Below are 26,674 nucleotides of genomic sequence, written 5' to 3' on the forward strand. Positions count from 1 at the left end.
CTAACCTGTCTGAGATTGATACCAGACATCTAAAAATGTATGAAAAATAAAACAAACACTTTGTTTAAAAAAAATAACAAAACCTAAATGCTCCTTTTACTGAAATTAGTTCACTTGCATAATAATTTGGAACAGTATATACTGTAGCTCAGTTGTTAGCATGCGGTTTTGCATGATACCATATAAATGATTACAGGTAATACACTGTCAGTATTGCTGAGATGACGCTGCCTATAAGAATTTGCAATCTTATAGCTTTGGTCACGTTATGTAGATCTAGCATCAAGCACACGTCAGTTGATGGAACGTGTGTAAAAATGAATGAAACGCACAGTGAAAATGTATAATAGAAATAGATGAGCTCTATCGCTTGACCATGTTAAGCTTATTTCGAATGTGCATCTATGCTGAACCTAAGTTACCACATTCCCTTTGGGATTTCCAGCGGATCACCATCATTATTAGCATACCAATCTGCAGTTGACTAAACTGTAGCTTGTTGAAAGGTTTTAATATGTAGAGCAGTTACATAACCCAGAAATTGCCACAATTCATTAGTAACAGTATTGCAGACTTTTAGCTCTATGACTTGTATTACATGGCAATATTACAGATGCCACAGTATACTAGGATGCAAATTTGATTTCAGTATATAACCAGAATGTGGAGGTTCACTGATCTGCTGAAATTACTCAAGCACACAACAGATGGAAGGTAGACGTCAGGGACGATTTGGGAAATTTCCCAGTAGGTCGATGCCCAGAGGACCACCCAAGGCCTCTTCACGGCCGCCAGCCAGGTACATAAAGATCTGATGCTCTCAGCATTAATTAATGTTGGAGCATCAGACACTTATCCACTTGCCCAGCAGCCGCAGGTGCTCTCCTCAATTCAGCTGTTTTGGCGTCCTCAGGACGATGCTACATTTTCATGCTGTGGCACTCGTAGCAATATTTTGTGCTGCACTGTAGTACTTTGTTCTGCTGAGGCAGTATTTTGTGCTGCACTGTAGTATTTTGTGCTGCACTGTAGTATTTTGTGCTGCACTGTAGTATTTTGTGCTGCACTGTAGTATTTTGTGCTGCACTGTAGTATTTTGTGCTGCACTGTAGTATTTTGTGCTGCACTGTAGTACTTTGTGCTGCACTGTAGTACTTTGTTCTGCTGAGGCAGTATTTTGTGCTGCTGAGGTAGTATTTTCTGCTGCTGAGGTAGTATTTTCTGCTGCTGAGGTAGTATTTTCTGCTGCTGAGGTAGTATTTTGTGCTGCTGAGGTAGTATTTTCTGCTGCTGAGGTAGTAATTTGTGCTGCACTGTAGTATTTGGTTCTGCTGAGGCAGTGTATTGTGCTGAACTGTGGTATTTGGTCCTTCTGGGGCGGTACTTTGTTCTGCACTGTTGTATTGCTGTCCCTGCTTACTTCAGTTTTCCCTGCTTATATGTGTTGACTCCGCCTACTTCTGTTGTCCCAGCCTTCTCTCAGTTTGGCCCCACGTACAACATGGGGCCACTGTTGGTTTATTTTTTTCAGGGCCACTTTAAGTTCTCAGTCCTCCCCTCGTACCTGTGATGGCTAGCCTCCGGCACTCCAGCTGTGGTAAAACTACGACTCCCAACATGTGCACTTGCTTGGCTGTTCTCAGAACTCCATAGAAATGAATGGAGCATGCTGGGAGTCGTAGTTTCACCACAACTGGAGTGCCTCAGGTTAGCCATCACCTCTACAGTCTTGAGAATATTTAAAGGGGTTTCCTGGTACTTTTATATCGATCCCCCTCAGAGATGGTGATGCATAGATGGCCAACATCAATAAATTGACATTTGATAGCAATACATATAAAACTAAAATCAAATAATTGTATTATCGCGTGACATCGATATTTATACATTCATAACAAACATCAATTAGTTATGTCTTGTCTCATGATTCATTGTTAGTATGCAAATAAGGTCTCTTTTCAAAAAAAAAAAAAAAAGCCTCTAATGCCGCCAGACATAAGGTAGCTATCCTTTTTTGACCTTTTAAACAGGCCTTGAAACATAACGTACTATTCTAGTTAAGCCAGTACCTCATCTGCAGACAGCGGTTTTGGGATTATTGTCCCTCATCAGAGCAGTGAGAACTGGCTTAGCATGGCTAGAGGCCTATTGGGCATTTTCCATAAGAAAAAATAGTACCCTCCAAATACGGACAAAGGCTTTTCACCCATTTATGCTAGTTATATCTCTATCTCTATCTCTCTCCACTGATCAGGGGCAATCATCCCAAAACAGCTGTCTGCAGATGAGATACTGGGTTAGTTATAATCATAAGTTATCTCTCTCTGGGCCTGTGTAAAGGGACCCTGTCATCATCTTTAGGCTTCATGCACTCGACCGTTGTTGTGTTCCATTCCGCAAAATGGGGTTCCGTTGTTCCGTGATCCGTTTCCGTTTTTGTTTCCGTGTGTCTTCCTTTATTTTTGGAGAACCACCAGACATAAAGGAAGATAAAAAAAAAAAGTCTAAGATAGGTTTGCCATGCAAATGATAAAAATAAAACGGACGCGCGGACATGGATGACAATCTTGTGTGCCTCCGTGTTTTTTAGTGGTCCCATTGACTTGAATGGGTCCGCGAACCGTTTTCCGCGGACAAGAATAGGACAGGTTATATTTTTTTGACGGACTGGAACCACGGATCACGGACGTGGATGGCAAACGGTGCACTATCCGCATTTTCAACCGCTCCATAGAAATGAATGGGTCCGCATCTGAAATGCTAAAATCGGCGGAACGGACGCAGAAGCAAACAACGGTCGTGTGCATGAGGCCTTATGCTGACTTCACTGAGGGCAGCATAAAATAGTGACAGAAATGCTGATGTCAGCGATGTGTCAGTCATGAGCTAATAGTAAGTGGTTGCTGAGAACCGGCATCATAATCATTACAGCCCAGGCCTGGAGAAGAGTCAGATCTACCTGAGAAGAGTCCTGGTTATCCATAATCTCCTGCTCTCCTGCCCATCTGATTGGCAGTTCTCTCCTAGAGAGAAAGGGAGAAGACTAGGTAGAAGGTGGTCAGTCATCAGCAGGTGGGCAGGAGAGCAGGACTTCATGAATAACCAGGACTCTTCTCAGGTGGCCGGGACTCTTTTCTAGGCCCAGCCTGCAACGATTGGGATGTTGGTTCTCGGCAACCACTTACTTTTTACTGTTAAGTGACAGATCGCAGAAATCAACTCACCTGTCATCAACTTTATGCCGACCTCACTGAGGGCAGCATAAAGGTGATGACAGGTTCCCTTTAAAATGTTGAGTATTGACTTGTAGCATAGCTACCTTACATCTAGTGGCATTAGATATACTTAATTCATAAGGGTACTTTCACACTAGAGTTTTTATTTTCTGGTATTGAGTTCCGTCCTCGGAGCTCAATACCGGAAAAAAACTGATCAGTTTTATCCTAATGCATTCTGAATGGAGAGCAATCCGTTCAGGATGCTTAAGTTCAGTCCCTCTTACGTTTTTTGGCCGAAGAAAATACCGCAGCATGTTGAAGTTTTCTCTCCGGCCAAAAATCCTGAACACTTGCCGGAATGCCGGATCCGGCATTATTTTCCATTGAAATACATTAATGCCGGATCTGGCCCCAAGTGTTCTGGAAAAACGGATCCGGTTTTGCGGTCTGGGCATGCGCAGGCCTTTTAAAAATGTGAAAAAGATAAATACCGGATCCGTTTTTCCGGATGACAACTGGAGAGACGGATCCGGTATTGCAATGCATTTGTCAGACGGATCTGCATCTGGATCCATCTGACAAATGCATCCGTTCGCGTCCGGAACTGCCTGCCGGAATCCTCTGCCGCATGTGTGAAAGTACCGTAAGGCTACTTTCACACTCGCATTTGGATAATACAACCGTGTGCATCTGTTCAGAACGGATCTGTTTGTATTATCTTTAACATAGCAAAGACGGATCAGTCTTGAACACCATTGAAAGTCAATGGAGGACGGATCCGTTTTCTATTGTGCCATATTGTGTCATGGAAAACGTTTGGCTCAGTTTCGTCAGACTGACACCAAAACACTGCAAGCAGCCTCCAGAGCGGAATGGAGGCAAACTGATGCATTCTGAGCGGATCCTCATCCATTCAGAATGCATTAGGGCAAAACTGATCCGTTTTGGACCGCTTGTGAGAGCCCTGAACGGATCTCAGAAATGGAAAGCCAAAACGCCAGTGTGAAAGTAGTCTAATTTGTATTTAATTATGAATATATAGTCAAGTATTATCTGGCCCCCCTTATTGGATGACTTGATTTGAGACCGTAACAAACGACTACACGTCTACTCCTAAGTAATAGTTTTTTGTTGTTTTTTCTGCTTATAGATTCAGTGTCCATCTTGCCAATTTGTATGGTGTTTTAAGTGCCATTCTCCCTGGCATGAAGGCGTTAACTGCAGGGAGTACAAGAAAGGAGACAAGCTTTTGCGTCACTGGGCCAATGAGATTGAGTATGGGCAGAGGAATGCTCAGAAGTGTCCCAGGTGCAAGGTGAGTTTCTGGCTGTTTTAAGGATATCAAATGCCAAGCACTTGGTCAGACTACTACGGGTGACACTCGAAAAATTAGAATATCGTGCAAAGTTCATTTATTTCAGTAATGCAACTTAAAAGGTGAAACTAACATATGTGATAGGCTTATTACATGCAAAGCGAGATATTTCAAGCCTTTATTTGTTATAATTTGGATGATTATGGCTTACAGCTTATGAAACCCCAAAGTCACAATTTTGAGGTACCCTTTGCTTAGGGGGTATGGATTAATTTAGAGTGAGACACTTTGAGCCTAGAATATTGAACCTAATTTTAAGATGCATTAATGCAATTCCTTTTAAGTTGCATTACTGAAATAAATGGACTTTTGCACGATATTCAAGTTTCACCTTTTATATGACACTGCTAGTTCTGCAGAGCAGTAAATCCAGCCCTACAGGAACCTCAGCAGGTCATCTACTGAGGGTTTCTTTAATACTTCACCAATGACTTAATTAGATTCACTAAGGTAGTAACATGGTTATTGTATGAGAAATCCTGGAGATGTGACCTGTTGAGGTTCCTTGAGGACTGGATTGGAAAACATTGGGGATGATTTACTAATCAAATTGCTTCCAAAAACGGGCATCCATGCTTTGCAGTGCACCGTATGAAATGTTTAGACACATTTAGGCACTTTTTAATGACTCATCCAACAAAGGGCTTGGCTTATCAGAAAAATGGGCATGGCCTACCGGCAAAGGAGATGTGCTGAAGATGAAATAATCTGCATCAGAAAAATGGTCCAGAATTTTGGCCCACGATTCTGGCTTGGGGTGCCTTCACATGCTGCAGATTTTGTTGCAGAATTTTCTGCGACTGAAAATCAGTGCTGTTCATTTGAATGGGGCGGCAAGCACATGGATTTCTGCAAGCCCCATCCAGGTGAATGGAACAAATTTTCAGTTGCGGAAAATTCTACAACAAAATCTGCATCATGTGAAGGCAACCTTAAAGAAATTTTGGTGCACCTTTTAGGCTCCATTCACACATCCGAAATTCCATTCTGCATTTTGCGGAACGGAATTGCGGACCCGTCCATTTCTATGGGCCCCGATCCGGAATTGCGGACCCGCGCTTCCGGGTCCGCAATTCCAATCCTGAAAAAAATGGAACATGTCCTATTCTTGTCCGCAATAGCGGATAAGAATAGGCATATTCTCTTAGTGCAGGCAATGTGCGGTCCACAAAATGCGGAACGCACATTGCTGCTGTCTGTGTTTTGTGGATCTGCAAAACGCACACTGATGTGTGAATGGACCCTTAGTGTCTTGTCTAAGTTTACACCACCTATCCTCCAGCGTCAGCCACTGTGTTACATCTGTGTACATTGTTTTAGTATTCATAAATCTGCTTTAGGCTGAGTTCACATCACCGTTAGGCTCCATTCACACGTCCGCAATTCTGTTCCGCATTTTCCGGAACGGAATTGTGGACCCATTCATTTCTATGGAGCCGAACTATGTGCTGCCCGAATCCGGAATTCCGGGTCCGCAATTCCGTTCCCGAAAAAAATAGAACATGTCCTATTCTTGTCCGCAATTGCAGACCAGATTAGGCATTTTCTATTATAGCCGGTGTCCATGTTTTGTGGATCCGCAAAACACTTACGGACGTGTGAATGGACCCTTAAGCTTTCCGTTCTTCTGATCTGAGAAAAAGAAAGAAACGGATTTGTTAGTTTGAGCATCAGTTATGATCAGTTTGCTTTAGAAATAGCTGATCTCTGATGGAAGCAAAAAAAAAACTGAAGTAAGGGGGCACACCACATTCAATGGAGTGCAAACCACGGCATCAACACGTGACCAAGCAAAAAAGTACCAAACACTGCACACTGAGGCTCCACATCCAATTCTAAAAATAAATAGTTTATTAGTATACACAAAACCCAAAAAACAAAAACCATTGTATACAATTACAACATTGTGTTTGGATCAGTAACATATCCACAAACGCCAAGTTCAATATAGGAACATAAATGAGACTGCCAAGAAAACATACAATTCATAAATATAGCATCAAAGACAGTGCAAAATACTCATCGAATAAGGGCACAGGTGATCATGGTGTGCGGATAATACGCCCCACGTGTATCGCCAGGTCAAACTGGCTGGCTTCCTCAGGGGTCCATTTTTTGGGGTTTTGTGTATACTAATAAACTATGGTATTTCTTTTTATAATTGGATGTGCAGCCTCAGTATGCGGCGTTTCTGTTACTTTTTTGCTTGATCTCTGATGGAAGTGACATGGAATTATCACTGACGCTCAAAATAACAAATCAGTTTTCCTCAGATCAGAAGAACGGAAAGCTAAACTGTGATGTAAACTCGCCCTTACTGTCTTGTTTTTCCACTTTGCGCGTTTAGGGTATATGTCTGTTGTGTCCATAGACCTCTATAGACTGTACATATGGTAGGAGTTTCCTGTTGGTAAGCATAGTTGACTGCACTTTCCAATAAAACTGCAGGTTTCTTCACAAAAGTAATGGTCTTGCAAGACGACCTCTTCAAGACGCATCACGCTCTGCATCCATCCAGAGGCCTAAGTAAGCTCTGGAAAAATGAAATTGTGGTTTCCTCTTTGGGTCAGTGAGGTGAAACGGGAACGCTCAGAAATAATGGATGCATTTACCTTTGCTTTCAGCTGAGATGCTGTGATGCAGAAACGCCACATCCTTACACATCTAACTGATCTCACAAGGTGATGGTAGAAGAGTTCACTCTGTTCCCCTTTGTCAGCAACGTGGTTTTGGAGCTTGTGTTCTCACAAATGTAATTCGGGCATTAATAATTGACGCTCCACTGCAGCAAAGGCAAGCTTTGTAGCCAGAGTTTATTTAACTGGGACAATCTTTCACAAACAATGATCTCCTCTCACATTACAATAATCGGCCGTCGCTGGAGAACACTGGGCTCCACTGTGAGATGTACCAGTCTATTGTGTCCTCTGTGCCCTCCATATGTGGTCTGCTCGACTTTGAAGGACAAGACTGACAGTAGCCAGGCCATGTGAGGTTGAAGCTTTTGTTTCAGCAACACCTCTGAGTTGACAAAAGTCAAGTAAGTTTACTGTTTCACATTCCCTGAGGCAAGAATGCTCAACGGCCATCTGATTGGCGTGTGCCGGGCACCCCTAGTCACTGTTCCTGTGCCGTCTGAACACACGCAGGTATAAACACGCTGTTATCACTTCTCCATGGTGTTTAGAGAGGGTTGGGAAGGAGAATTTTGTTTTTAGAATCAACAGAAGACAACCGTCACTTAATTTTTATTTATTTTTTTCAAATCTCTTTACATTAAGCAGCGAACAAATACAAAAGGTAAAAACAAAGGTATATAGTTATAAAAAAAAAATAAAAAACACCTGTAAGGAGTATAGATAAGTAACCTGGCACCACCATGCTGGCATAATTGGCCCAGAAACATTTTTTTTATCCAGAATCCAAGTGGGCTGAAATATTTGGATCCACACATGTAGTTAAAAAAAAACAAAATAAAAAAAACTGAAGTTATCATACATATGGATATAGAGAGTCAATTGCACTCACCTCTTTAAAGGGACACTGACAGGCCCAATAAGCATAATTAGCTATATATATGACTGCACAGGTCTTCTGTATTAAAAACATATAAATATAACCCCTGTCCACCTTTATAAATACAGTAAACTCATGTTTTATAACCTGATGTAATCGCTCCTCTTTCTGCCCAAGGGACGGCGTTTCAGCTTGACTTCTACCCAGCCAGCCGCCCCCAACCGCCGTTTTGAAGCGCCGCCCAGCTCATCAATATTCACTTCGCTGGGCGGCTTCTGCTGTCCCCGACGCTAATGCCCAGTCCAGTCCAGCTGCCCTATATCTTCAGCACCGTCACAAAATTTTATAGTCTGCACATCCTAGTTTATATATATCATGTCCTTTTCTTAATGAAGGGGAACTGCGGGCTCCCTTGCTGTACCCTGGGGCCAAGCCACTATTATATTCAGTGTAGTAGAAACTCTTGAAACCAAGCCAGTAAATTTTCCCTGTCACCTTCAGTATAATCCGGATTAGTGGAGGGATTACAGCTGTGGGTGGGATAAGCAGTGGGATAATGGGATACCCTGTATTGTGGAACAGTTGGAGATTGCGATCAGATTAAGTTCTGTGACGGGTGATTAAACATCCTGTCTATATTACACAGCTCTTCAGATGACTGCTCTGAGGCTGAAGGTCTGTGTATATATTCTGTTTTTTCAGAATGGCGGGTGTTTGCCATTTTGTTAGTTGCTCCTTAGTTTATCCGCTATGATTGTCCATTTATTTTGTGTTAAATGTGGCAAATGATAATATACATCAAATTCCCATGGCATGATATAATAGCACTGGAGCTACACACAAGGCTTGTTTGATCTATATAACTCTGGAATGGGTTACTAGTTAAATGGGCTATGCCATGATTAATACAAAAATGGAAATCAGACCTCATATAGTACATGACATCTCTAACACAGCTAAAATTAGCCCTGTACCTTACATAGATCCTGACCCGATTCAATCGCTCTGCTAGATTCTCATCAGGCTGGCAGCTCGTGGGAGTGCCTTTTACTCAGGGGGCACGCATGTCTTTTACTCAGGGGGCACGCATGTCTTTTTCTCCTGCAGCTTTCTCCATGTAACTGTCACAGCTTTTAACAATGGATCTGAGTGGTGACAGTTGAAGGATTGAAACTGAGCATGTGTGACCACCTCAGTGATGTTTCTGAGGTGGATGGAGAAAAAAAGAAGAAACAGCAGGTGGCACTATTCAGACGCATTTTATTGAATAACTCATTGGTTATTTTTAATAACATGCAATTAAAGGGAATCTGTCATCACCTTTATGCTGTCCATACTAACATCAGTATAAAGTAGAGACAGGCGAGTTGATTTCTGCGATCTGTCACTTAACAGTAAAACGTAAGTGGTTGCCGAGAACCAACATCCCAATCATTGCAGACTGGGCCAGGAAAAGAGTCCCGGCCACCTGAGAAGAGTCCTGGTTATTCATGAAGTCCTGCTCTCCAGCCCACCTGCTGATGACTGACCACCTTCTACCTAGTTCTCTAGGAGAGAACTGCCAATCATCAGCAGATGGGCAGGAGAGCAGGAGATTATGGATAACCATGACTCTTCTCAGGTAGATCTGACTCTTCTCCAGGCCTGGGCTGCAATGATAATGATGCTGGTTCTCAGGAACCACTTACTATTAGCTCATGACTGACACATCGCTGACATCAGCATTTCTGTCACTATTTGATGTTGCCCTCAGTGAGGTCGGCATAAAGTTGATGACAGGTTCTCTTTAATAAAAGTACTGGTGCTGGTTTGAAAAGTGTAGAATATTTTTCATGGGACAACCCCTTATAATTTTAACGAACACTTCCATCATTCCATCAGTGTCTGAGATATCTCAGGGATTTCCAACATGGATAAAAATACTACTTCACTTTTCCCAAAACAGATCTGCCACCAGTGAGCTCTTAGCCACATTGCACATGAAGCATAGGTGGATATCACCGGTCATGGGTATGGCCACCCCAGTCTTCTATTACAGCTATTCGTCTTATATTCATTCATGTGTGGGGAATGTTTTCTCCATGCATAATCATTCATATTAGTTCAGACCTCTGTTTGCCATTTGTTAATAGGCATCTTGATGCTATTTGAAAGGATTTGGTTGCTCTTTAAATCAGGGCAGCTTAAAGGGATGTCCATATGGATAGAATGAAGGACGCTCACCCTTTCATAAAGTAATGTATTGTGAAATCTTTTTCTGCTGTGGCCTCATCATTAATCACAGTCAAAGTGACAAATATTTTCTATACTGGACCTATAAAATGAGGTATCATGATTATTTTAACCATGGTTCTGTTTAAACCAACATTATCGTATCTATTTTATGTTGTACTATGTGTCTGTGTGTAATGTACAAGCATACAAAATATTGCACAAATATTAATGGGGCAGACGCCCCCTCTGCTGGCCACCTTGGGTAGTTCAGCATCTTTTTTTTTTTCCAAATACTGTGCAACTTTTTGTTTTTTGTGTTTTTACATTGGCGCCAATGAAGAAAAATGGGTCCATAGAATCACCATACCTCTGCTGTAAAATCCCAGACAGAACTGTAACTTTCAGTTGCAAGTTGCCCAAATTAGTCCCTCTTATTTATTTTTTTTAGTCTTCATACAAATCCTTATACAGAAGAGTTTGTCAGCTCGCACGCCCTCATTAAGCTCCACCTGTAGTCTTAACTACCGTCTGTATTTCCACAAGACAATATCACTTGGAAAAATGAGATTTGACACATACAATATTCTTCTAAATTTGATATAGACCCTGGCCTCTTACTTTGAGTATATTTTTCCCTTTCACCTTACAGGTCCACATTCAGAGAACAGAAGGATGCGATCATATGTCCTGTTCCCAGTGTAACACTAATTTCTGCTACCGTTGTGGGGAGAGGTACCGCCAGCTGCGCTTCTTTGGTGATCACACATCAAACCTCAGTATATTTGGATGCAAATACCGCTACCTCCCCGAGAGACCGCATGTAAGGAGATTAGTGCGAGGCTCTGTTTGTGGTGAGTGCATGAATCACTAGGCATTTTATTTGCATGGCAACACAGTTTCAAGACATCAGAAGACCTCTGAAAGATCAAATCTTGAGATGGGACAAAGACACCCTGGTCTATAGCGGCAAAACCAGTTACACAAGATCACATGAAGGATAGCATAGTAACTACATAATGTGCAATTAAAATTATTCAACTACAGTGTCTACGCTATGATTAAAGTGTTGTGACCCAACGTTGGGGCCAAATTTAGACGGCCATTCTGACTTCTGCAAACAAAGCACGGATGTATCTGGACTTTCGTATTGCATCAGGGTGCATCTGGTTTTCTTCCCAGAACCGTTCAGTTGAATGAGTTTTGGACAGAAAAAGAACAATATGGTTCAAGTTGGTCTGTGCCAAAAAAATAAAATGTGGATTGCATCATTTACTTTAATGGGTCTGTGTGACCCACTGATGTGGGTGCAGTCCGGATAGCATATACATTAATTACTGTCGCCTAAATTAGGCGTAAGGCAGATATTTTCGTCTAAAAAGGCAGACCACACTCTGAAGATAGCTATGTAATGGAGCTATAGATTTTCCCCTTCGTAAGTATGGCTCCCACGATTCCATATGCTGCAGCCTCCTGATGTAAGGGTTTGATTAATGCCTGAGATTTGCATCATCGTTGTGTGAAACATGACTTTATACAGCCATATATGTGAATGTGGAACCAATCCTGGACTGCCATCTGCAGTGCATTTGTTACACTGAGAGTCCCCTTACAAATCTCTATGGCTGCTGTTATTCTATAAAATGATGACCTCTTTTCTTTTTTTCTTTTTTTAGCTGGGAAGCTACTTATTGCACCCTTCCTCCTAGTCATTGGCCTGGCATTGGGGGCTCTTGCAGTTGTAATAGGTAAGAACCGTTCCTACAATAAGAACTTACAGCGACTTCACTAGAAGCCAACATAGAAATAAAGCAAGTTAGGTGCTGAAATTAAATCCATAGGCATGGTACCACCTGGTCCCTGAGATTTTCTACCTTGGACTAAATAGTATGTGCAATGTATTTCGTTCACTTATCAGTCCATTTGTGCAATAGGGGACTATTCTCTAGAACAGGGATGCTCAACCTGCGGCCCTCCAGGTGTTGCAAAACTACAACTCCCAGCATGCCCTAGTACCTGTAGGCTGTCCAGGCATGCTGGGAGTTGTAATTTTGCAACGGCTGGAGGGCCACAGTTTGGGCATCCATGCTGTAGAAGGCAAGTACTACTGAGTAATCCAGTGGTCGGTTCTAATGTGGTTTGTGCAAACACTGACCTAAACATCATGGTTGCGTGAATATAGTATGGTAGATATGAAAGGAAAAATCCTGTCGTTCTAATGCCATATGTCGGAGGGCTCCAGATATCCTTACCGTTGGTGTCAGTAGAAGAACATTTGGCTTTTAGTACGTACCACAATTTGTGAACACGCAATCAGCAGCGCCAGTTACAACAGGGAGTTTTTCGTGTGCCACGTTGTTGTGCAGCTTACACCATACAGCAGTTTTCCCCGACATACCACTTAGTGGTACGAATGACGCTCTTTATATCTGTGCCCTGCCGCCTCTCCTGTAGGTACTGTCTTTACACTCTCCCAGCCTACAACCACTAAACACAGTCTTATCTGGTAAAACAGTAAAAAGTTCAGGGACATATATACCATATAGCAGTATATGCCAGCAGCAATTCAATGCTTCCATAGCAGACTGCAGAAAGTCCTCTACGGTAAGTACCAGCCAATCCCATCCTATCAAGACAGTTATGCTCATGAAATATTAAACATGAGACATGTAATAAAATATATGACAATATCAGACCATAAACCAAGCTGAATCTTGCTCATTACATTTTCATTTTAAATGGGTGGCTTATTCCTTAGAATAATTAAAACATTTTCTCTCTACAACTGGCATGCAGTTATTTTCAGCTTTGCCCGCTGGCAGCTGAACACATGTAGCCGTCTGCTCTCTTCGGACGTAATCTGGGACACCTGCTGTGCATCCTCCTGCAGACCGTATACAAGCTCATACAGATGGGGGATAGACAGAAATCCACATCTAACACACAAATCCTTTCCAATGCCTTTTATGTATTTAATGTCGAAAATCCAGGATGTACCCTATGTGACATCCAGTAAATCCTTTGTTAGTAAAAGAAGTTAAGTGAACATATCCACACGATGTACAGTAAAGTGCAAACATTTTAAGCAGGTGTGGTATAGTTTATTTTCATCAATTAACAAAATGCAAAGTGAATAAAGAAAAAGAGAAATCTAAATCAATCAAATCAGTATTCGGTGTAACCACCCTTTGCCTTCAAAACACATCAGTTCTTCCAGGTACAGTCGTGACCAAAAGTTTTGAGAATGACACAAATATTAGTTTTCACAAAGTTTGCTGCTAAACTGCTTTTAGATCTTTGTTTCAGTTGTTTCTGTGATGTAGTAAAATATAATTACACGCACTTCATAAGTTTCAAAGGCTTTTATAGACAATTACATGACATTTATGCAAAGAGTCAGTATTTGCAGTGTTGGCCCTTCTTTTTCAGGACCTCTGCAATTCGACTGCGCATGCTCTCAATCAACTTCTGGGCCAATTCCTGACTGATAGCAACCCATTCTTTCATAATCACTTCTTGGAGTTTGTCAGAATTAGCGGGTTTTTGTTTGTCCACCCGCCTCTTGAGGATTGAGCACAAGTTCTCAATGGGATTAAGATCTAGGGAGTTTCCAGGCCATGGACCCAAAATGTCAACGTTTTGGTCCCCGAGCCACTTAGTTATCACTTTTGCCTTATGGCACGGTGCTCCATCGTGCTGGAAAATGCATTGTTTTTCACCAAACTGTTGTTGGATTGTTGGAAGAAGTTGCTGTTGGAGGGTGTTTTGGTACCATTCTTTATTCATGGCTGTGTTTTTGGGCAAAATTGTGAGTGAGCCCACTCCCTTGGATGAGAAGCAACCCCACACATGAATGGTCTCAGGATGCTTTACTGTTGGCATGACACAGGACTGATGGTAGCGCTCACTTTTTCTTCTCCGGACAAGCCTTTTTCCAGATGCCCCAAACAATCGGAAAGAGGCTTCATCGGAGAATATGACTTTGCCCCAGTCCTCAGCAGTCCATTCACCATACTTTCTGCAGAAGATCAATCTGTCCCTGATGTTTTTTTTGGAGAGAAGTGGCTTCTTTGCTGCCCTTCTTGACACCAGGCCATCTTCCAAAAGTCTTCGCCTCTCTGTGCGTGCAGATGCGCTGACACCTGCCTGCTGCCATTCCTGAGCAAGCTCTGCACTGGTGGCACTCCGATCCCGCAGCTGAATCCTCTTTAGGAGACTATCCTGGCGCTTGCTGGACTTTCTTGGACGCCCTGAAGCCTTCTTAACAAGAATTGAACCTCTTTCCTGGAAGTTCTTGATGATCCTATAAATTGTTGATTGAGGTGCAATCTTAGTAGCCACAATATCCTTGCCTGTGAAGCCATTTTTATGCAACGCAATGATGGCTGCACTCATTTCTGTGCAGGTCACCATGGTTAACAATGGAAGAACAATGATTTCAAGCATCACCCTCCTTTTAACATGTCAAGTCTGCCATTTTAACCCAATCAGCCTGACATAATGATCTCCAGCCTTGTGCTCGTCAACATTCTCACCCGAGTTAACAAGACGATTACTGAAATGATCTCAGCAGGTCCTTTAATGATAGCAATGAAATGCAGTGGAAAGGTTTTTTTGGGATTAAGTAAATTTTCATGGCAAAGAAGGACTATGCAATTCATCTGATCACTCTTCATAACATTCTGGAGTATATGCAAATTGCTATTATAAAAACTTAAGCAGCAACTTTTCCAATATTTATGTAATTCTCAAAACTTTTGGCCACGACTGTACACTTGGACATAGTTTTTGAAGGAACGTGGTAAGGAGGTTGTTCCAGACAACTTGGAGAACTACCTACAGATCTTCTGTGGATGAAAGCTTGCTCAGATCCTTCTGTCTTTTCATGTAATCCTATATAGACTTTTTTTTTTTGGGGGGGGGGGGGCGGCGGCATATCACTTTACATTAAGTACCAATTAATACTGTATCACATAATATTAGTTTTTTAACAAATGTTAGCCATGCACCTGATTTTTATCTTCCAGTATATGGCACTGTGCTAAATCTGATGCATGTCTCGAGAACCTGTCGTAAATTTATGCCTTTTGTAGGATTAGGGTACTTTCACACTAGCGTTTTTCTTTTCCGGTATTGAGTTCCGTCACAGGGGCTCAATGCCGGAAAAGAACTGATCAGTTTTATCCTAATGCATTATGTACGGAGAGCATTCCGCTCAGAATGCATCAGTTCAGTACCTCTTATGTTTTTTGGCCGGAGAAAATACTGCAGCATGCTGCAGTTTTCTCTCTGGCCAAAAATCCTGAACACTTACGGGAATGCTGGATCCGGCATTAATTTCCATTGAAATGTATTAGTGACGGATCCGTTCTTCCGGTCCGCGCATGCACAGACCTTTTAAATCTGTGAAAAAAATTAATACTGGATCCGGAGAGACGGATCCGATATTTCAATGCATTTGTCAGACGGATCCGGATCCGTCTGACAAATGCCATCCATTTGCGTCCGAGTTGCCGGATCCGGCAGGCAGTTCCGGCGACGGAACTGCCTGCCGGAATCCTCTGCCGCAAGTGTGAAAGTACCCTAAGTAAAACTGCCCCACTGTGTTATGAAAGTATGTGAAAAGCATCTTTGGACAGTGATTCTCCTAGTGAAATAAGTTCATGTAAAGACAAGGATATGTTTTATTTTAACACTGAAGGGTAGCATTACTGATATAGTAGGTTGGTGAAGGGAGTATGCAATGTATTTTAATTGGCTGATTGGGATTAGTCTACATCTCTCTGGGATGTACTGAGTAACAAGTAACACGCTGTCTCTTACAGGCAGCCCTTAAAGGCGTTTTCCAGTTTCCGATATTGATAACCAATCCTGCCAATATCAAATTGGCAGTGATCGGACTCTCAGCACGATCAGCTGTTCGAAGACACCGCAGCGCAGGTATGAGCTCTGTATTCTTTTCTCTGGTTACCTGCCCGCCATGGACATTGCAGTGGCGAGCAGTGTAATTATAGCTCCTCCATCCCATTCACTTGAATAAGAAGGAGCCACTGCCGTGGTATTCAAGTGAATGGGACAGAGGAACTGTAATTACGCTGCTCGCCGCTGCAGTGTCGGCTGTGAGCAGGTAAACAGTGAAGAGAATGCAGAGCTCATAGGAGTGCTGCAGTCTCGTCAAACAGCTGATTGGCGGGGGGTCGAGAGTCAGACCCCCGCCGATCTGATATTGAGGAGTTTAGAAAGTGGTTCACTGTGTAATGGCCAGCATTGGCTTATTTTTATTATGGTATCAAAGGGGTTGTCCATTACTTTTATGCTGATCGGTGGGGGTCCAACATTCTGCTGTTCTGCAGTAGCTCCAGTGCTGGAACCACTCTGCTCCATCCATTGTGTAGTGGACACAGATGGTTAATGCAGAACTGCTCACATAGAAGTGAATAGGAGCAGCTCTACAGTAACCACCTCCATCTACTACACAATGGACAGAGCTGTCTGGTGCAGAACTTCTGTAGGGTCCTGAGGACAGGCTATCAGTATCAAGTTACTTGACAGCCACTCTTCCATTTAGGAAATACATTATAATGCGGTGCTGTCTATTTTATTGTTTCTCCTAGGGTTATTTGGACTGCCTATCTATTGCCTTTGTAAAAAGAAACGGAAAAGAACTTGGACTGGTATGCCGTGGTAAGAGTGGAGAACTTCCTGAAGCTTGAAAAAGTCCTCTGGGGGCCAAAAATTGCTGTGTACCGGAGAATATTACCACCTTTGTCAATTAAACTTTGAACATGGACAGTAGACTACCGTTACTTCAATATTCTAAACAGCCCCCAAAGGCAGACCATGATGCCACCTGATAACGGTGCACTCCCAGCTGGATATGCCCAGAATTGCTGCTTTTTTTATTTGTGATATTTGTATTTTTATTTTTATTTTGGAACACTTATTTGAATTGCCATTCCCTTCATAGAAGTGTAGACCAGATTCCATATATTTTTTTTTTTTTTAGACAATCAAATTATTCTGATCAGAACTTGAAGGCTTGAGCAGCCTGTGTTTGTTCCTAAGCCTTTGTTACAGAGCTGGCCTACTTAAAGAAACCCTGATTTATAAATGTTGGAAAGTTTTACCAAGTGCAGTACAGAGCAAAGTGGGTAACGAGAACTCTTACATTACGCACAGAGTGTGTACAAAAAAGATGTGGTTTTTGAGATTTCTCATATTCTGGCATTATGAGCTTGCATAGAGATTTAAGTTTTATTTTATTTATTTTTTGTTTTTTGTTTTTTCCAGGGTTCAACTATCAGCTTTTTTTTTTTTCTTCTCTGTGTATCTTCTCAAAGTTAAGCTGCGTAGCTCCTGTTAAAGCAACATTTCTTTCCTTTAACATCTTCTAAGGGAATACAGTGTGATGCAGTAACTATTTGATATAACACTAATATAAAGGATTGTCAGCTGCTTGTATTCATCTATACAGCAATGTTCTGCCACAAAATGGCATGTATTCTAGCTTCTTTTAGACCTTGGTTGCAATCTCTTGAGTAGTATAAAGACCACTTATAGAAGCGATGTCAAGTACAATTCCTCTTCAGCAACAAGTAAGATCTTCTGTTCAGCCACGGTCTAGAGTGTAAAAACTAAAAATGTACATTGAGTTCTCTCCATTACACAGCTTTGATTGGTTTATTAGAGGTTTTGAGAACAGTGGTCCTGAGTTCCCCAAATGAAAGGAGTGGCTGTCATTCCTAATGGGACTGCTGGAGATGACTCCCACAAATGAGACACTTATTCCCTATACCCTTCCAAGCTACTTGTTGTTATATATTTTTACTTGCATAAATGAGTAGTACTTGTGACTATATTAAAGTTTGTAATATATCTTTTGAGGGGAAGGTGGCATCTCCCAAACCTTCCAATGGATTCCCTTTCTGTAGCCTTTCTCCAAATGATCAGAAACCTGCTCATACACTAAACTAAATATAAACTGTCTTTAGTAACCAGGATTATAAAGAAGTAATGTGCATTGTTTTATAGCTATAGTACCGTATATCTAATATCTATTTACAGCTGCCTAAGGAGTGATTAAGATTTTGTAAGTTGGAAGGGAACTGGGTTCTGTTTCTGCTTGTGGGATTATCAAATTTTATATTTTATAGAAGACCTTCCTAGTTTGCCAAGAAGAGAAATGCCAAAATGAACTGCATGGTTTTCATTTTGCCAATGAACACCTTTTGCACATGGTGTACACCTATATTTGTAAACCCCTAAATTTATAGACTAGGTCTGCTGTAGTGCCTACAATCCCAGTGAAGTGTTGTCTATGTGAGGTGGACAGAAGATGAATGACTATTACTCTTTATCTTTTCTTGAAAAAGGGTTGGCTTGGCTGCTTTATGTATTTAAAAATGGCAATATGACTGACCTACTAATATCCATTCATTAGACGTTCTGATTTCTTGTCATTTACGCCACACCCCTTGCCTTGCCACAAAGCTATTATCTGCACTTGTGCAGGTCCTTTGTACACCCAGGAAACTTTTTGCATCGAGAGTGCATTTCAATGAAGGTTGCATATGGACAGATCACGTGATCCTCCACCAGTGGGCATTTTCAGGACAAGATGTCATAATGATACAAGAACGCAGAACTTCTATTGACTGTATAAATATCATGGTTGAATATGGGAGCGCCAGAGATGGGGGGGATAATTTGTTATAACCAGAATACCCCTTTAAAGGAGGATTTGTCATAAAATCACGCTAATGTACACTCAGTGACTTTATTAGGTAAGCTTTATATTGAATAGGATTTGTCCTCCAAAACTATTTTTTTTTTTTTTTTTTAGAAATTCTGGTCAATGTTGTCATAGTGGGACCACACAGTTGCTGCAGATTTATTAGCTACACAAATCTCCCATTCCGCCCATATGTAAAAAGTGCTCTACCGGATTGAGATGTGGTGACTGGCTAGTCCACTCTGAACTCAGTCATGTTCATGAAACTAGTTTGGGGATGAACGATGCCTTGTGAGTCACCTTGTTTGTGACTACTTCAGTCTTCATCTGTCCAGTTTTGGTGAGCACATGTCTGCTGTATTCCTAGTTTCCCTTTCTTAACTGACAGGAGTTGAACCTACCTTCTTCTCGTGCAGGTCCTGTGCTTCAAGTAAAGCTGCGTTCACATCTCCGGCGAGCTGATTCGGCACAAATGCCGGCTGGACCAAAAACTGTTGCATGCAATGGTTTTTGTCTGGCCGAAACCCGGATCACTGCCACACCTCATTACAGTCAATTGGAATCTGGCTGTAAACTATAATATCTGGCAATGCCGGATCCAGAGAAATTCGGCAGGTTGCTCTCTGCTGGAACTTCCTGCCGGAGATGTGAACACGGCTAACTCTTCCACAAGCAACTGTTAAAACATGGTTATTTGAAGTAATGTCTCCTCCCTGCCAGCTTTATCCAGTCTGGCAATCTTAACCAGTTCACCAACAGAACGGGTTGCTTTTTTGTTCTGGGCATAATTTGTTAGAGACCACTGTTAAATAAAATCTCTGGATAGATCAGTGAATTCTGAGATATAGTAACCAATCCATCTGGCACTAGCAATCATTCCACAGTTAAGGGGTTGACCAGCTCCTTAAACATTAAAAAAATATATAAAAAAAAGCCCAACTCCAGCCACTCCTGTTTTCATGCTTTCTGGCTACCCCGACAGTCTCTACTTCCGGTCTCATGACCACTCGGCAATCACTGGGTTACATAATCGTTTGATTATTTTTTTCCTATGCCACTCTAACCCCTTTAAAAAATAAATAAAAATAATGCATTAGATATTTGGGTTTCTCTGGACCATCAGCCTAAGTACTTGATACATTCATCGCATAAATTTAAGGTGGCTAAACTGTCTAGTAATGTAACTGGACACTATTTGTTGCTGTACGAGGTCTTGTCACACAAGAATCCTACATGTCCTCATTTTCTGTAACCTTATCCCAACTTCCAGATCGGTAATCAAAAAATGTGTTCTATTCCTCCTTACATTATTCTAAATGGGAAAAGAATGCATGGGACTCTCAAGATGTCACACATTTTTGAAGACTACTATGTTGACGATGCCATTTGAAAGCCATTTTGCCAAATAGTGATTTTGATTTACTGATTTTTGCCTTTACAGATGTTCAGGCTGGTATAATGCCTTGTCCAGAGTCTCAGTCCTAGTCAGAAGCCATAAAAGCCGTCATGTATGGATTGTACTGAAGTGAGAGCCTTGGATAATATGTTTTCAGCGTTTCTTAAGTATCTGTGCATTCAGGGGCCAGAATGTATATACGTGTCTCAGACCGCTTAGAAATACCTTGCCTTATTGTTTCTGTACATCCCTTCCCTGCTGTCGGTGAGATTGTGTTCGGTGAACGTGTATGTTTGTTCTAGCAAGTAATTCACTCAGTACAGTGAAGTGTATTGCACTGATACTTTTCACACTCAAGGTCATTGTAATGTTCTTGACCATTGGGACAATGATTAACGGTTTGTTTCCAGCATTAGATATACGCCAAATAAATAACATTCTGCTATTTTACTTGATGAATACATTTTTATGACGCTCACATTTGATTTGGGCAGTGTGTACCCCCGATTCACACAATGAATTACTACAGCTGCAGACAGATATTGGAACAGGGAGCAGTACTGTTGTGGGAAAATCAAATTCTCAGCAGCCGTTTTTTTTTTTGTACATAATGTCAAACTTTAGACTACTGTAAAGGCGGGACCCCAATTTCTAACCTCTAGGGTAGGTGCAGGGAGTGTAAGTTCACTGCAGCTGTCTCTTGAGTCTTATAGCTGTATTGATTGTGACAGTAAAAATATATTTAGAGCAGTGCGGATAATTTGAAGGGAACCTGTCATCAACTTTATGCTGACCTCTCTGAGGGCAGCATAAAGTAGCGACAGACATTCTGATTTCAGTGGTGTGTCACTCATGAGCTACAAGTGGTTGCTGAGAACCAGCATAGTAATTAATGCAGCCCGGGCCTGGTGAAGAGCCATGGCTGCCTGAAGAAGAGTCACACTTATCTGTGAGATCCCGCCCACCTATTGATGATTGGCAGTCTTAGTTTTCTCCCTAGGAGAGAATTGCCAATCATCAGCGGGTGGGTGGGGAGAGGAGGAGCTCATGAACAACCATGACTCTTCTTAGGCAACTGTTACTCTTTTCCAGGCCGGGGCTGTGATGATTAACAACTTACTTTGAGCTCATGAATGACACACCAGTGTAATCAGTGTGTCTGCCACCACTTTATGCTGCCCTCAGTGAGGTCAGCGTAATGTTGACGGCAGGTTCCCTCTAAAGGAGTTGTCCAAGACAAAAATAAAATAAAAAAGCACATGTCCTTAAATGATAAAACAATACTTGCCTCATTAATACCCCACCTATCATTGCACATGCTCTGGTGGCGCCCTATGGTCTTTGTTTACAGGCTGCCAGCAATGATGTGCCGTACTGCAGCCAATCACTGGCCTCCGCAATCAAGTGCCATAAATCCTGGCATCACCTCTTCTTGTTTTTTCAGAACTCCTAACTTTATTAGACTATTTCCTTCCCATGCAAGATCTTCCTTCAGTGTCTAAAGCCACATGCACACAACTGTATGTATTTCGCAATCCTCAAAACGAGTATCTGCTAAATACAGATGACGACCGTGTTGCTTTTTTTTTCTTATTTTTTTTTTTGTGCACCCATTGACTTCAATGAATTAGTGAACTGCTTTTTGGGGCCAAGTATAGGACACATACTTTTTCAGTTTTTCTGTTCCATCCTAGGGACATAAAAATTAAAGAAAAAAGTGCCATATGACAGAAATGAAGGGTGTCTGAAGGACTCATTGGGTTTACCAGACAAAACAGCACAGCATGCACTGCTTTTTGTTTGTTTTGTGTACGCCACTAAGGGTGCCTTCACCTGCCGCAGATTTTGTTGCAACTGAGAATCGGTTCCATTCATCTGAAATCCAAGCGCTTTACGCCAAACCAACCCCATTTAGATGAATGGAACTGGTTTTCGGAGATTTCTGCATCAAAATCTGCCACATGTAAAGGCACCCTAAGGCCTCTTTCACACGTCTGCGATGACATCAGTGACAAGATGGTCTGTGAAGATGTCCATGTGTCTGTTTTTTGCCTTTCGTGTTTCATCTGTATTCCACGTACACTGCTAGGCTGAAAACGAGTTACCTGAGCATCTTCAGCCAATGGTTCGTGAAAAACACAGACAACATGGATGGTTTTCACCCACCCATAGACTTCAGAGTATGTCTCTGTTGTTTTTCCATTTACGTGTCAATAAATGCATTAAAATTGGTAGGTACATGTGCTGTCCACAGAGAAGACGAACAGCACGCATCCGTGATTCACTAACGTGTGAAAGAGGCCTAACAGGGATGTGAACCTAGCCAGTTTCTGAGAAGCTAATTCTTAAAGGGCATCTGTCAGTGGATTTGTACCTATGGCTTGCATGTGCACTTGGCAGCTGAAGGCATCTGTGTTGGTCCCAGCTTCATATGTGCTCACATTGCTGAGAAAAATGTTTTAATATATGCAAACTAGCCTCTAGGAGCAACGGGGGCGTTGCCGTTACACCTAGAGGCTCTGCTCTCTCTGCAACTGCCGCACCCTCTACACTCTGACCAGGCCAGGTGTGATGACATTTTTACTGCCTGGCCCTGTCAACAAAGTGGAGAGGTAGTTTCAGAGAGAGCTGAGCCTCTAGGAGTCACAACAATGCCCCCGTTGCTCTTAGAGGCTCATTTGCATATATAAAAAAAATATTTTTCTCAGCAATGCAGGCACATATGAACATGAGACCAACACAGAATCCTTCAGTTGCCAAACGCAACAGGTCAGCCAGTTTCATACGTACAAATCTGCGGACAGATGCCCTTTAAGCCTGACAACCAGTATGGCTTAGTTTTTATGGCCAATTGTTCCTTTAGTTTAATACCCCTCTAAAGTACACTGCATTTTTATTTATTCCATTTATAAGTCTGATACAGTTGAGTACAGATCACCTCAATTGTTTTGATGTGCGTCTTATTTGGTTGATAATAATAAGTGATTATAGTGTGTTTTTTATTTTATCTTTTTTTTTTTTTTTACTCTTTTGGGTTCTTCTTTTGTTTTGTGCTCAGTACAATCTTAGTAATTTCACTCTCACAGACAGTTTTTGTAAAATACTCTGATACTGTTGTAGTCATTAATTATTTTTATTTTATAGAACTTTGTTATGTTAGCTGTGAGGCCGAAAAGTAAGATGTCTGCAAAGAATATAATTTGGTTCTCTTGGTTTCTCTCAAACCTAGAGGTTTTTTTTTTTCTTGTTTCTGTACTTTAGCATTACGGGGTAATCGGGTGACTGTGTCTCTTGTACTGTAATTTTATATTTATGTTTGGCATTACACACACCATCATTTTAATGTAACTTATTTAATGATAATGTACAAGCTGCACTTTAAGAAACACGTTTTAATTGCACATGACTTAAACATGGCTTCTAGGTGAAGATAAACATCGTTCCATAGGCTTCCATTTGGTGCTGTGTCATATGGATGTGTGCACAGTATATACTGCAAGTATATGCATATACACAGTGGTTGCATACTAGTTTAAATATACTTTAGTGCCTTATTTTCTGAATCAGTTGTTTTCCTGTTAGTTATGCCCAGAATGTTCCCAGTTGTTCTGACTGGTATAGCAGGTTGATCAGACATGATACAAGTTTCCAGTAGGTGAAAATTAACATGCCATCTTGTTACAAGATAAAATGCTAAACGTACAGATAAGTGACTTGTCATTGGAATAAACAGATGGGCTTGGTAATGTTTTAGAAATAAACATTTTTTTATACTCCTATGCTGTCCTGTTTGTTATTATGTCAGAACTGAAATCATTGTACCATATATACTTACATTTAAAATAAAACTTTCATTTTTTATGTAAAGTTAAGATTTTTTATAAAAATATGTATTTCTAATTTGCTTTTTGGTAATCCACTCCTAAGCACTGTAGAGACCTCTCAACCCTATTAACCCAGGAATACTGCCTGGTAGGGTTGATCATTCCGATTAAAACTATACCTTTCTTTTGTCTGTATGTTAAAAAATTGCAGCTGTGTTTTTCTATTCATATGTAAATGATCGAGTTGGAGTACCAGGGGGCAGGGCTGAATCCTAGGAGCACTGCTTTTATAACACCCTTGTGCTCTACACACTCCCCACAGAGCATATAGGGGGAGGGAGCATATAGGGCTGTGTCCTAGCATATACATATCATATACGCTACTTACTATAGCCTTACCATTAGAATAATGGTTTTCTATGCTTAGAAAGCTAATACATATTACTGGTTTCTTCAAAGGCACAATATATGATTATAAAGAAACCAGCAATATGTTATATAGGTTAAGTGAGGGAGAAAAAAAATATAGCCGTTCTCCCGGGACTTGAACCTGGGACATCTACTTGCAAAGGTGACCACTTACCTCCATGCTATAGCCTTATCATTTTGAGAATAGTGGACGTGCCTGTGAATAAACCGGTAATATGTATTCGCTTTCTAAGCATATAAAACCTCTATTCTCAACATGGTAAGGCTATAATGGTGTATATGATATGTACATGCTAGGGATACAGCTGTCTAGCCCTGTCAATCAAGTGGAGGGAGGAGTGTTCAGAGCATAGCAGTGTTACAAAAGCAGTACTCCAAGGATTCCGCCTCGGCCCTGGTGCTCCATCTTGCTCATTTGCATATAAATAAAAATGCAGATATCCCTGCAGCTGTTTAGCACACAGACAAAAAAATGTATAATTTTAATCAACATGGTCAAGCCTACCAGGCAGTATGCCTGGTTTAATAGGGTTGATCATGCTGAAAGGGGCTCTTTAAGTCCTTGCAGGTCAGAATTCACAAATAGCATGAATTATATCACAAGACTTTTGCATCGCATTTCAAAGCTATGTGCTTGTAAAGCTACCTGCGCATGTTGCAGATTCTCGTGCAGCAAAACCACAGCGTATACAGTACCAGCAAAATATATTAAATTAGACAAATCTTATGAACACTTTTTTTTCTCTGTGCTGAAATTGACCTGCTTTGTGGATTTTGAAATACGCAGCATGTCAATTCTTTTTTTTTTTTTTTTGGTGCACATCTCTCCCCTTTTAATGCAAGAATGAGATCTGGGGAAAATATGCATAAAATCAGTGCCAAAAACTGCAAGTAACACATGCAGATTTTGGTGCATGAATGCACAGAAAATAGCATGGAATTCCGTGAGGATTTTCTGTTCATATACCTGCACCCGTGTGCAGGTAACCTAAGAGGGTGAAGACACACACTAAGGTCACAGTCAAATAGTTGTAACGCAACCACCTTTAGTGTCCCTATTGCAGCCACATGAGCTAGAAGCAACCCATAGAAACATAGAATGTGTCGGCAGATAAGAACCATTTGGCCCATCTAGTCTGCCCAATATACTGGATAAAGGATCTCTTTTGACTATTTCCGGAACTCCCATAGAAATGAATCGAGCAGCCACACACGTATGCGACCTGCTGCTCCATTTACTTCAGGGGGGATACGGGGCACCCGTTCTCATGATTGTGGGGGTTCCCAGCAGTAGGGACCCAACGATCTAATAGTTAACCTGTATCCTGTGGATAGGGGATAACTAAACTTAATCTAACTGGAATACCCCTTTTAAGGTAGGAGGGTGATAAATGTTGCACATGTTGGTTATAGTGCATTTCCTTTTGAAATACTGGGGAAAATAGGTTGTTCCAGACATTGTTCTAATGAAGAATATACTGTACGTTGATTAAAAAGTTGGAGAGGGAGAAAGTTACAAAAATGCAGTAAATAGGCTGCTCAGCTAAAATGACCTCAGACACCTTGAAGTGGCAACCAAAACCTGAAAGACGCAGAAGGAAGTGGGGAACTACTGTTCGAATGGATCAAAGAATAGCCAAAATGGCAAAGGCTCAGCCAATGATTACCTCCAGAAATATCAAAGAAGATCTGAAGTACTGCTATAATCAGAAGATGCTTCTTGCCAGGTTACCAGCAAGAACTCTCATCAGAGTCCCGTTGTTGGGGAAATAAAATAATACATGTCCTGAATAGGTCAAAATTTGCAAAGGAATACATTGACTGGCCTAAAAAGAAAATTACACAACATTTTCACTGATGAAAGCAAAATTGTTCTTTTTGGGCTGCAGACAGTTTGTCAGATGACCCCAAGCACTGAATTCAAGCCAAAGTACACTGTGAAGACAGTAAAGCATGGTGATGCAAAAAGTCATG

The 26,674-nt window shown here is 41.4% G+C and overlaps 1 protein-coding gene across 4 annotated transcripts in view; it reads left to right on the top strand.

Annotated features, from left to right (window-relative positions):
- Nucleotides 1–22,882, top strand: part of RNF217 (ring finger protein 217) — an 87,696-nt gene extending 64,814 nt beyond the window's left edge. The window contains exons 3-8 of one of the 4 annotated variants that reach the window (XR_005778402.1): nucleotides 4,369–4,533; nucleotides 10,973–11,174; nucleotides 11,997–12,068; nucleotides 16,935–17,004; nucleotides 17,327–17,467; nucleotides 20,493–22,882. Coding sequence is in view for 3 of the 4 variants with exons in the window: in XM_040429092.1 (XP_040285026.1) it covers nucleotides 4,369–4,533; nucleotides 10,973–11,174; nucleotides 11,997–12,068; nucleotides 16,935–16,994; nucleotides 20,493–20,536 (543 nt within the window). In the remaining variant the exon portion in view is untranslated. Of the gene's footprint in view, nucleotides 1–4,368; nucleotides 4,534–10,972; nucleotides 11,175–11,996; nucleotides 12,069–16,934; nucleotides 17,005–17,326 lie in introns of all 4 variants that reach the window. The other 3 variants (XM_040429093.1, XM_040429094.1, XM_040429092.1) reach the window with 3 other exon arrangements.
- Nucleotides 22,883–26,674: the final 3,792 nt, after the last annotated feature.

Source organism: Bufo bufo, chromosome 4 (genome assembly GCF_905171765.1).
Source record: "Bufo bufo chromosome 4, aBufBuf1.1, whole genome shotgun sequence".
NCBI classification, from domain to species: domain Eukaryota; kingdom Metazoa; phylum Chordata; class Amphibia; order Anura; family Bufonidae; genus Bufo; species Bufo bufo.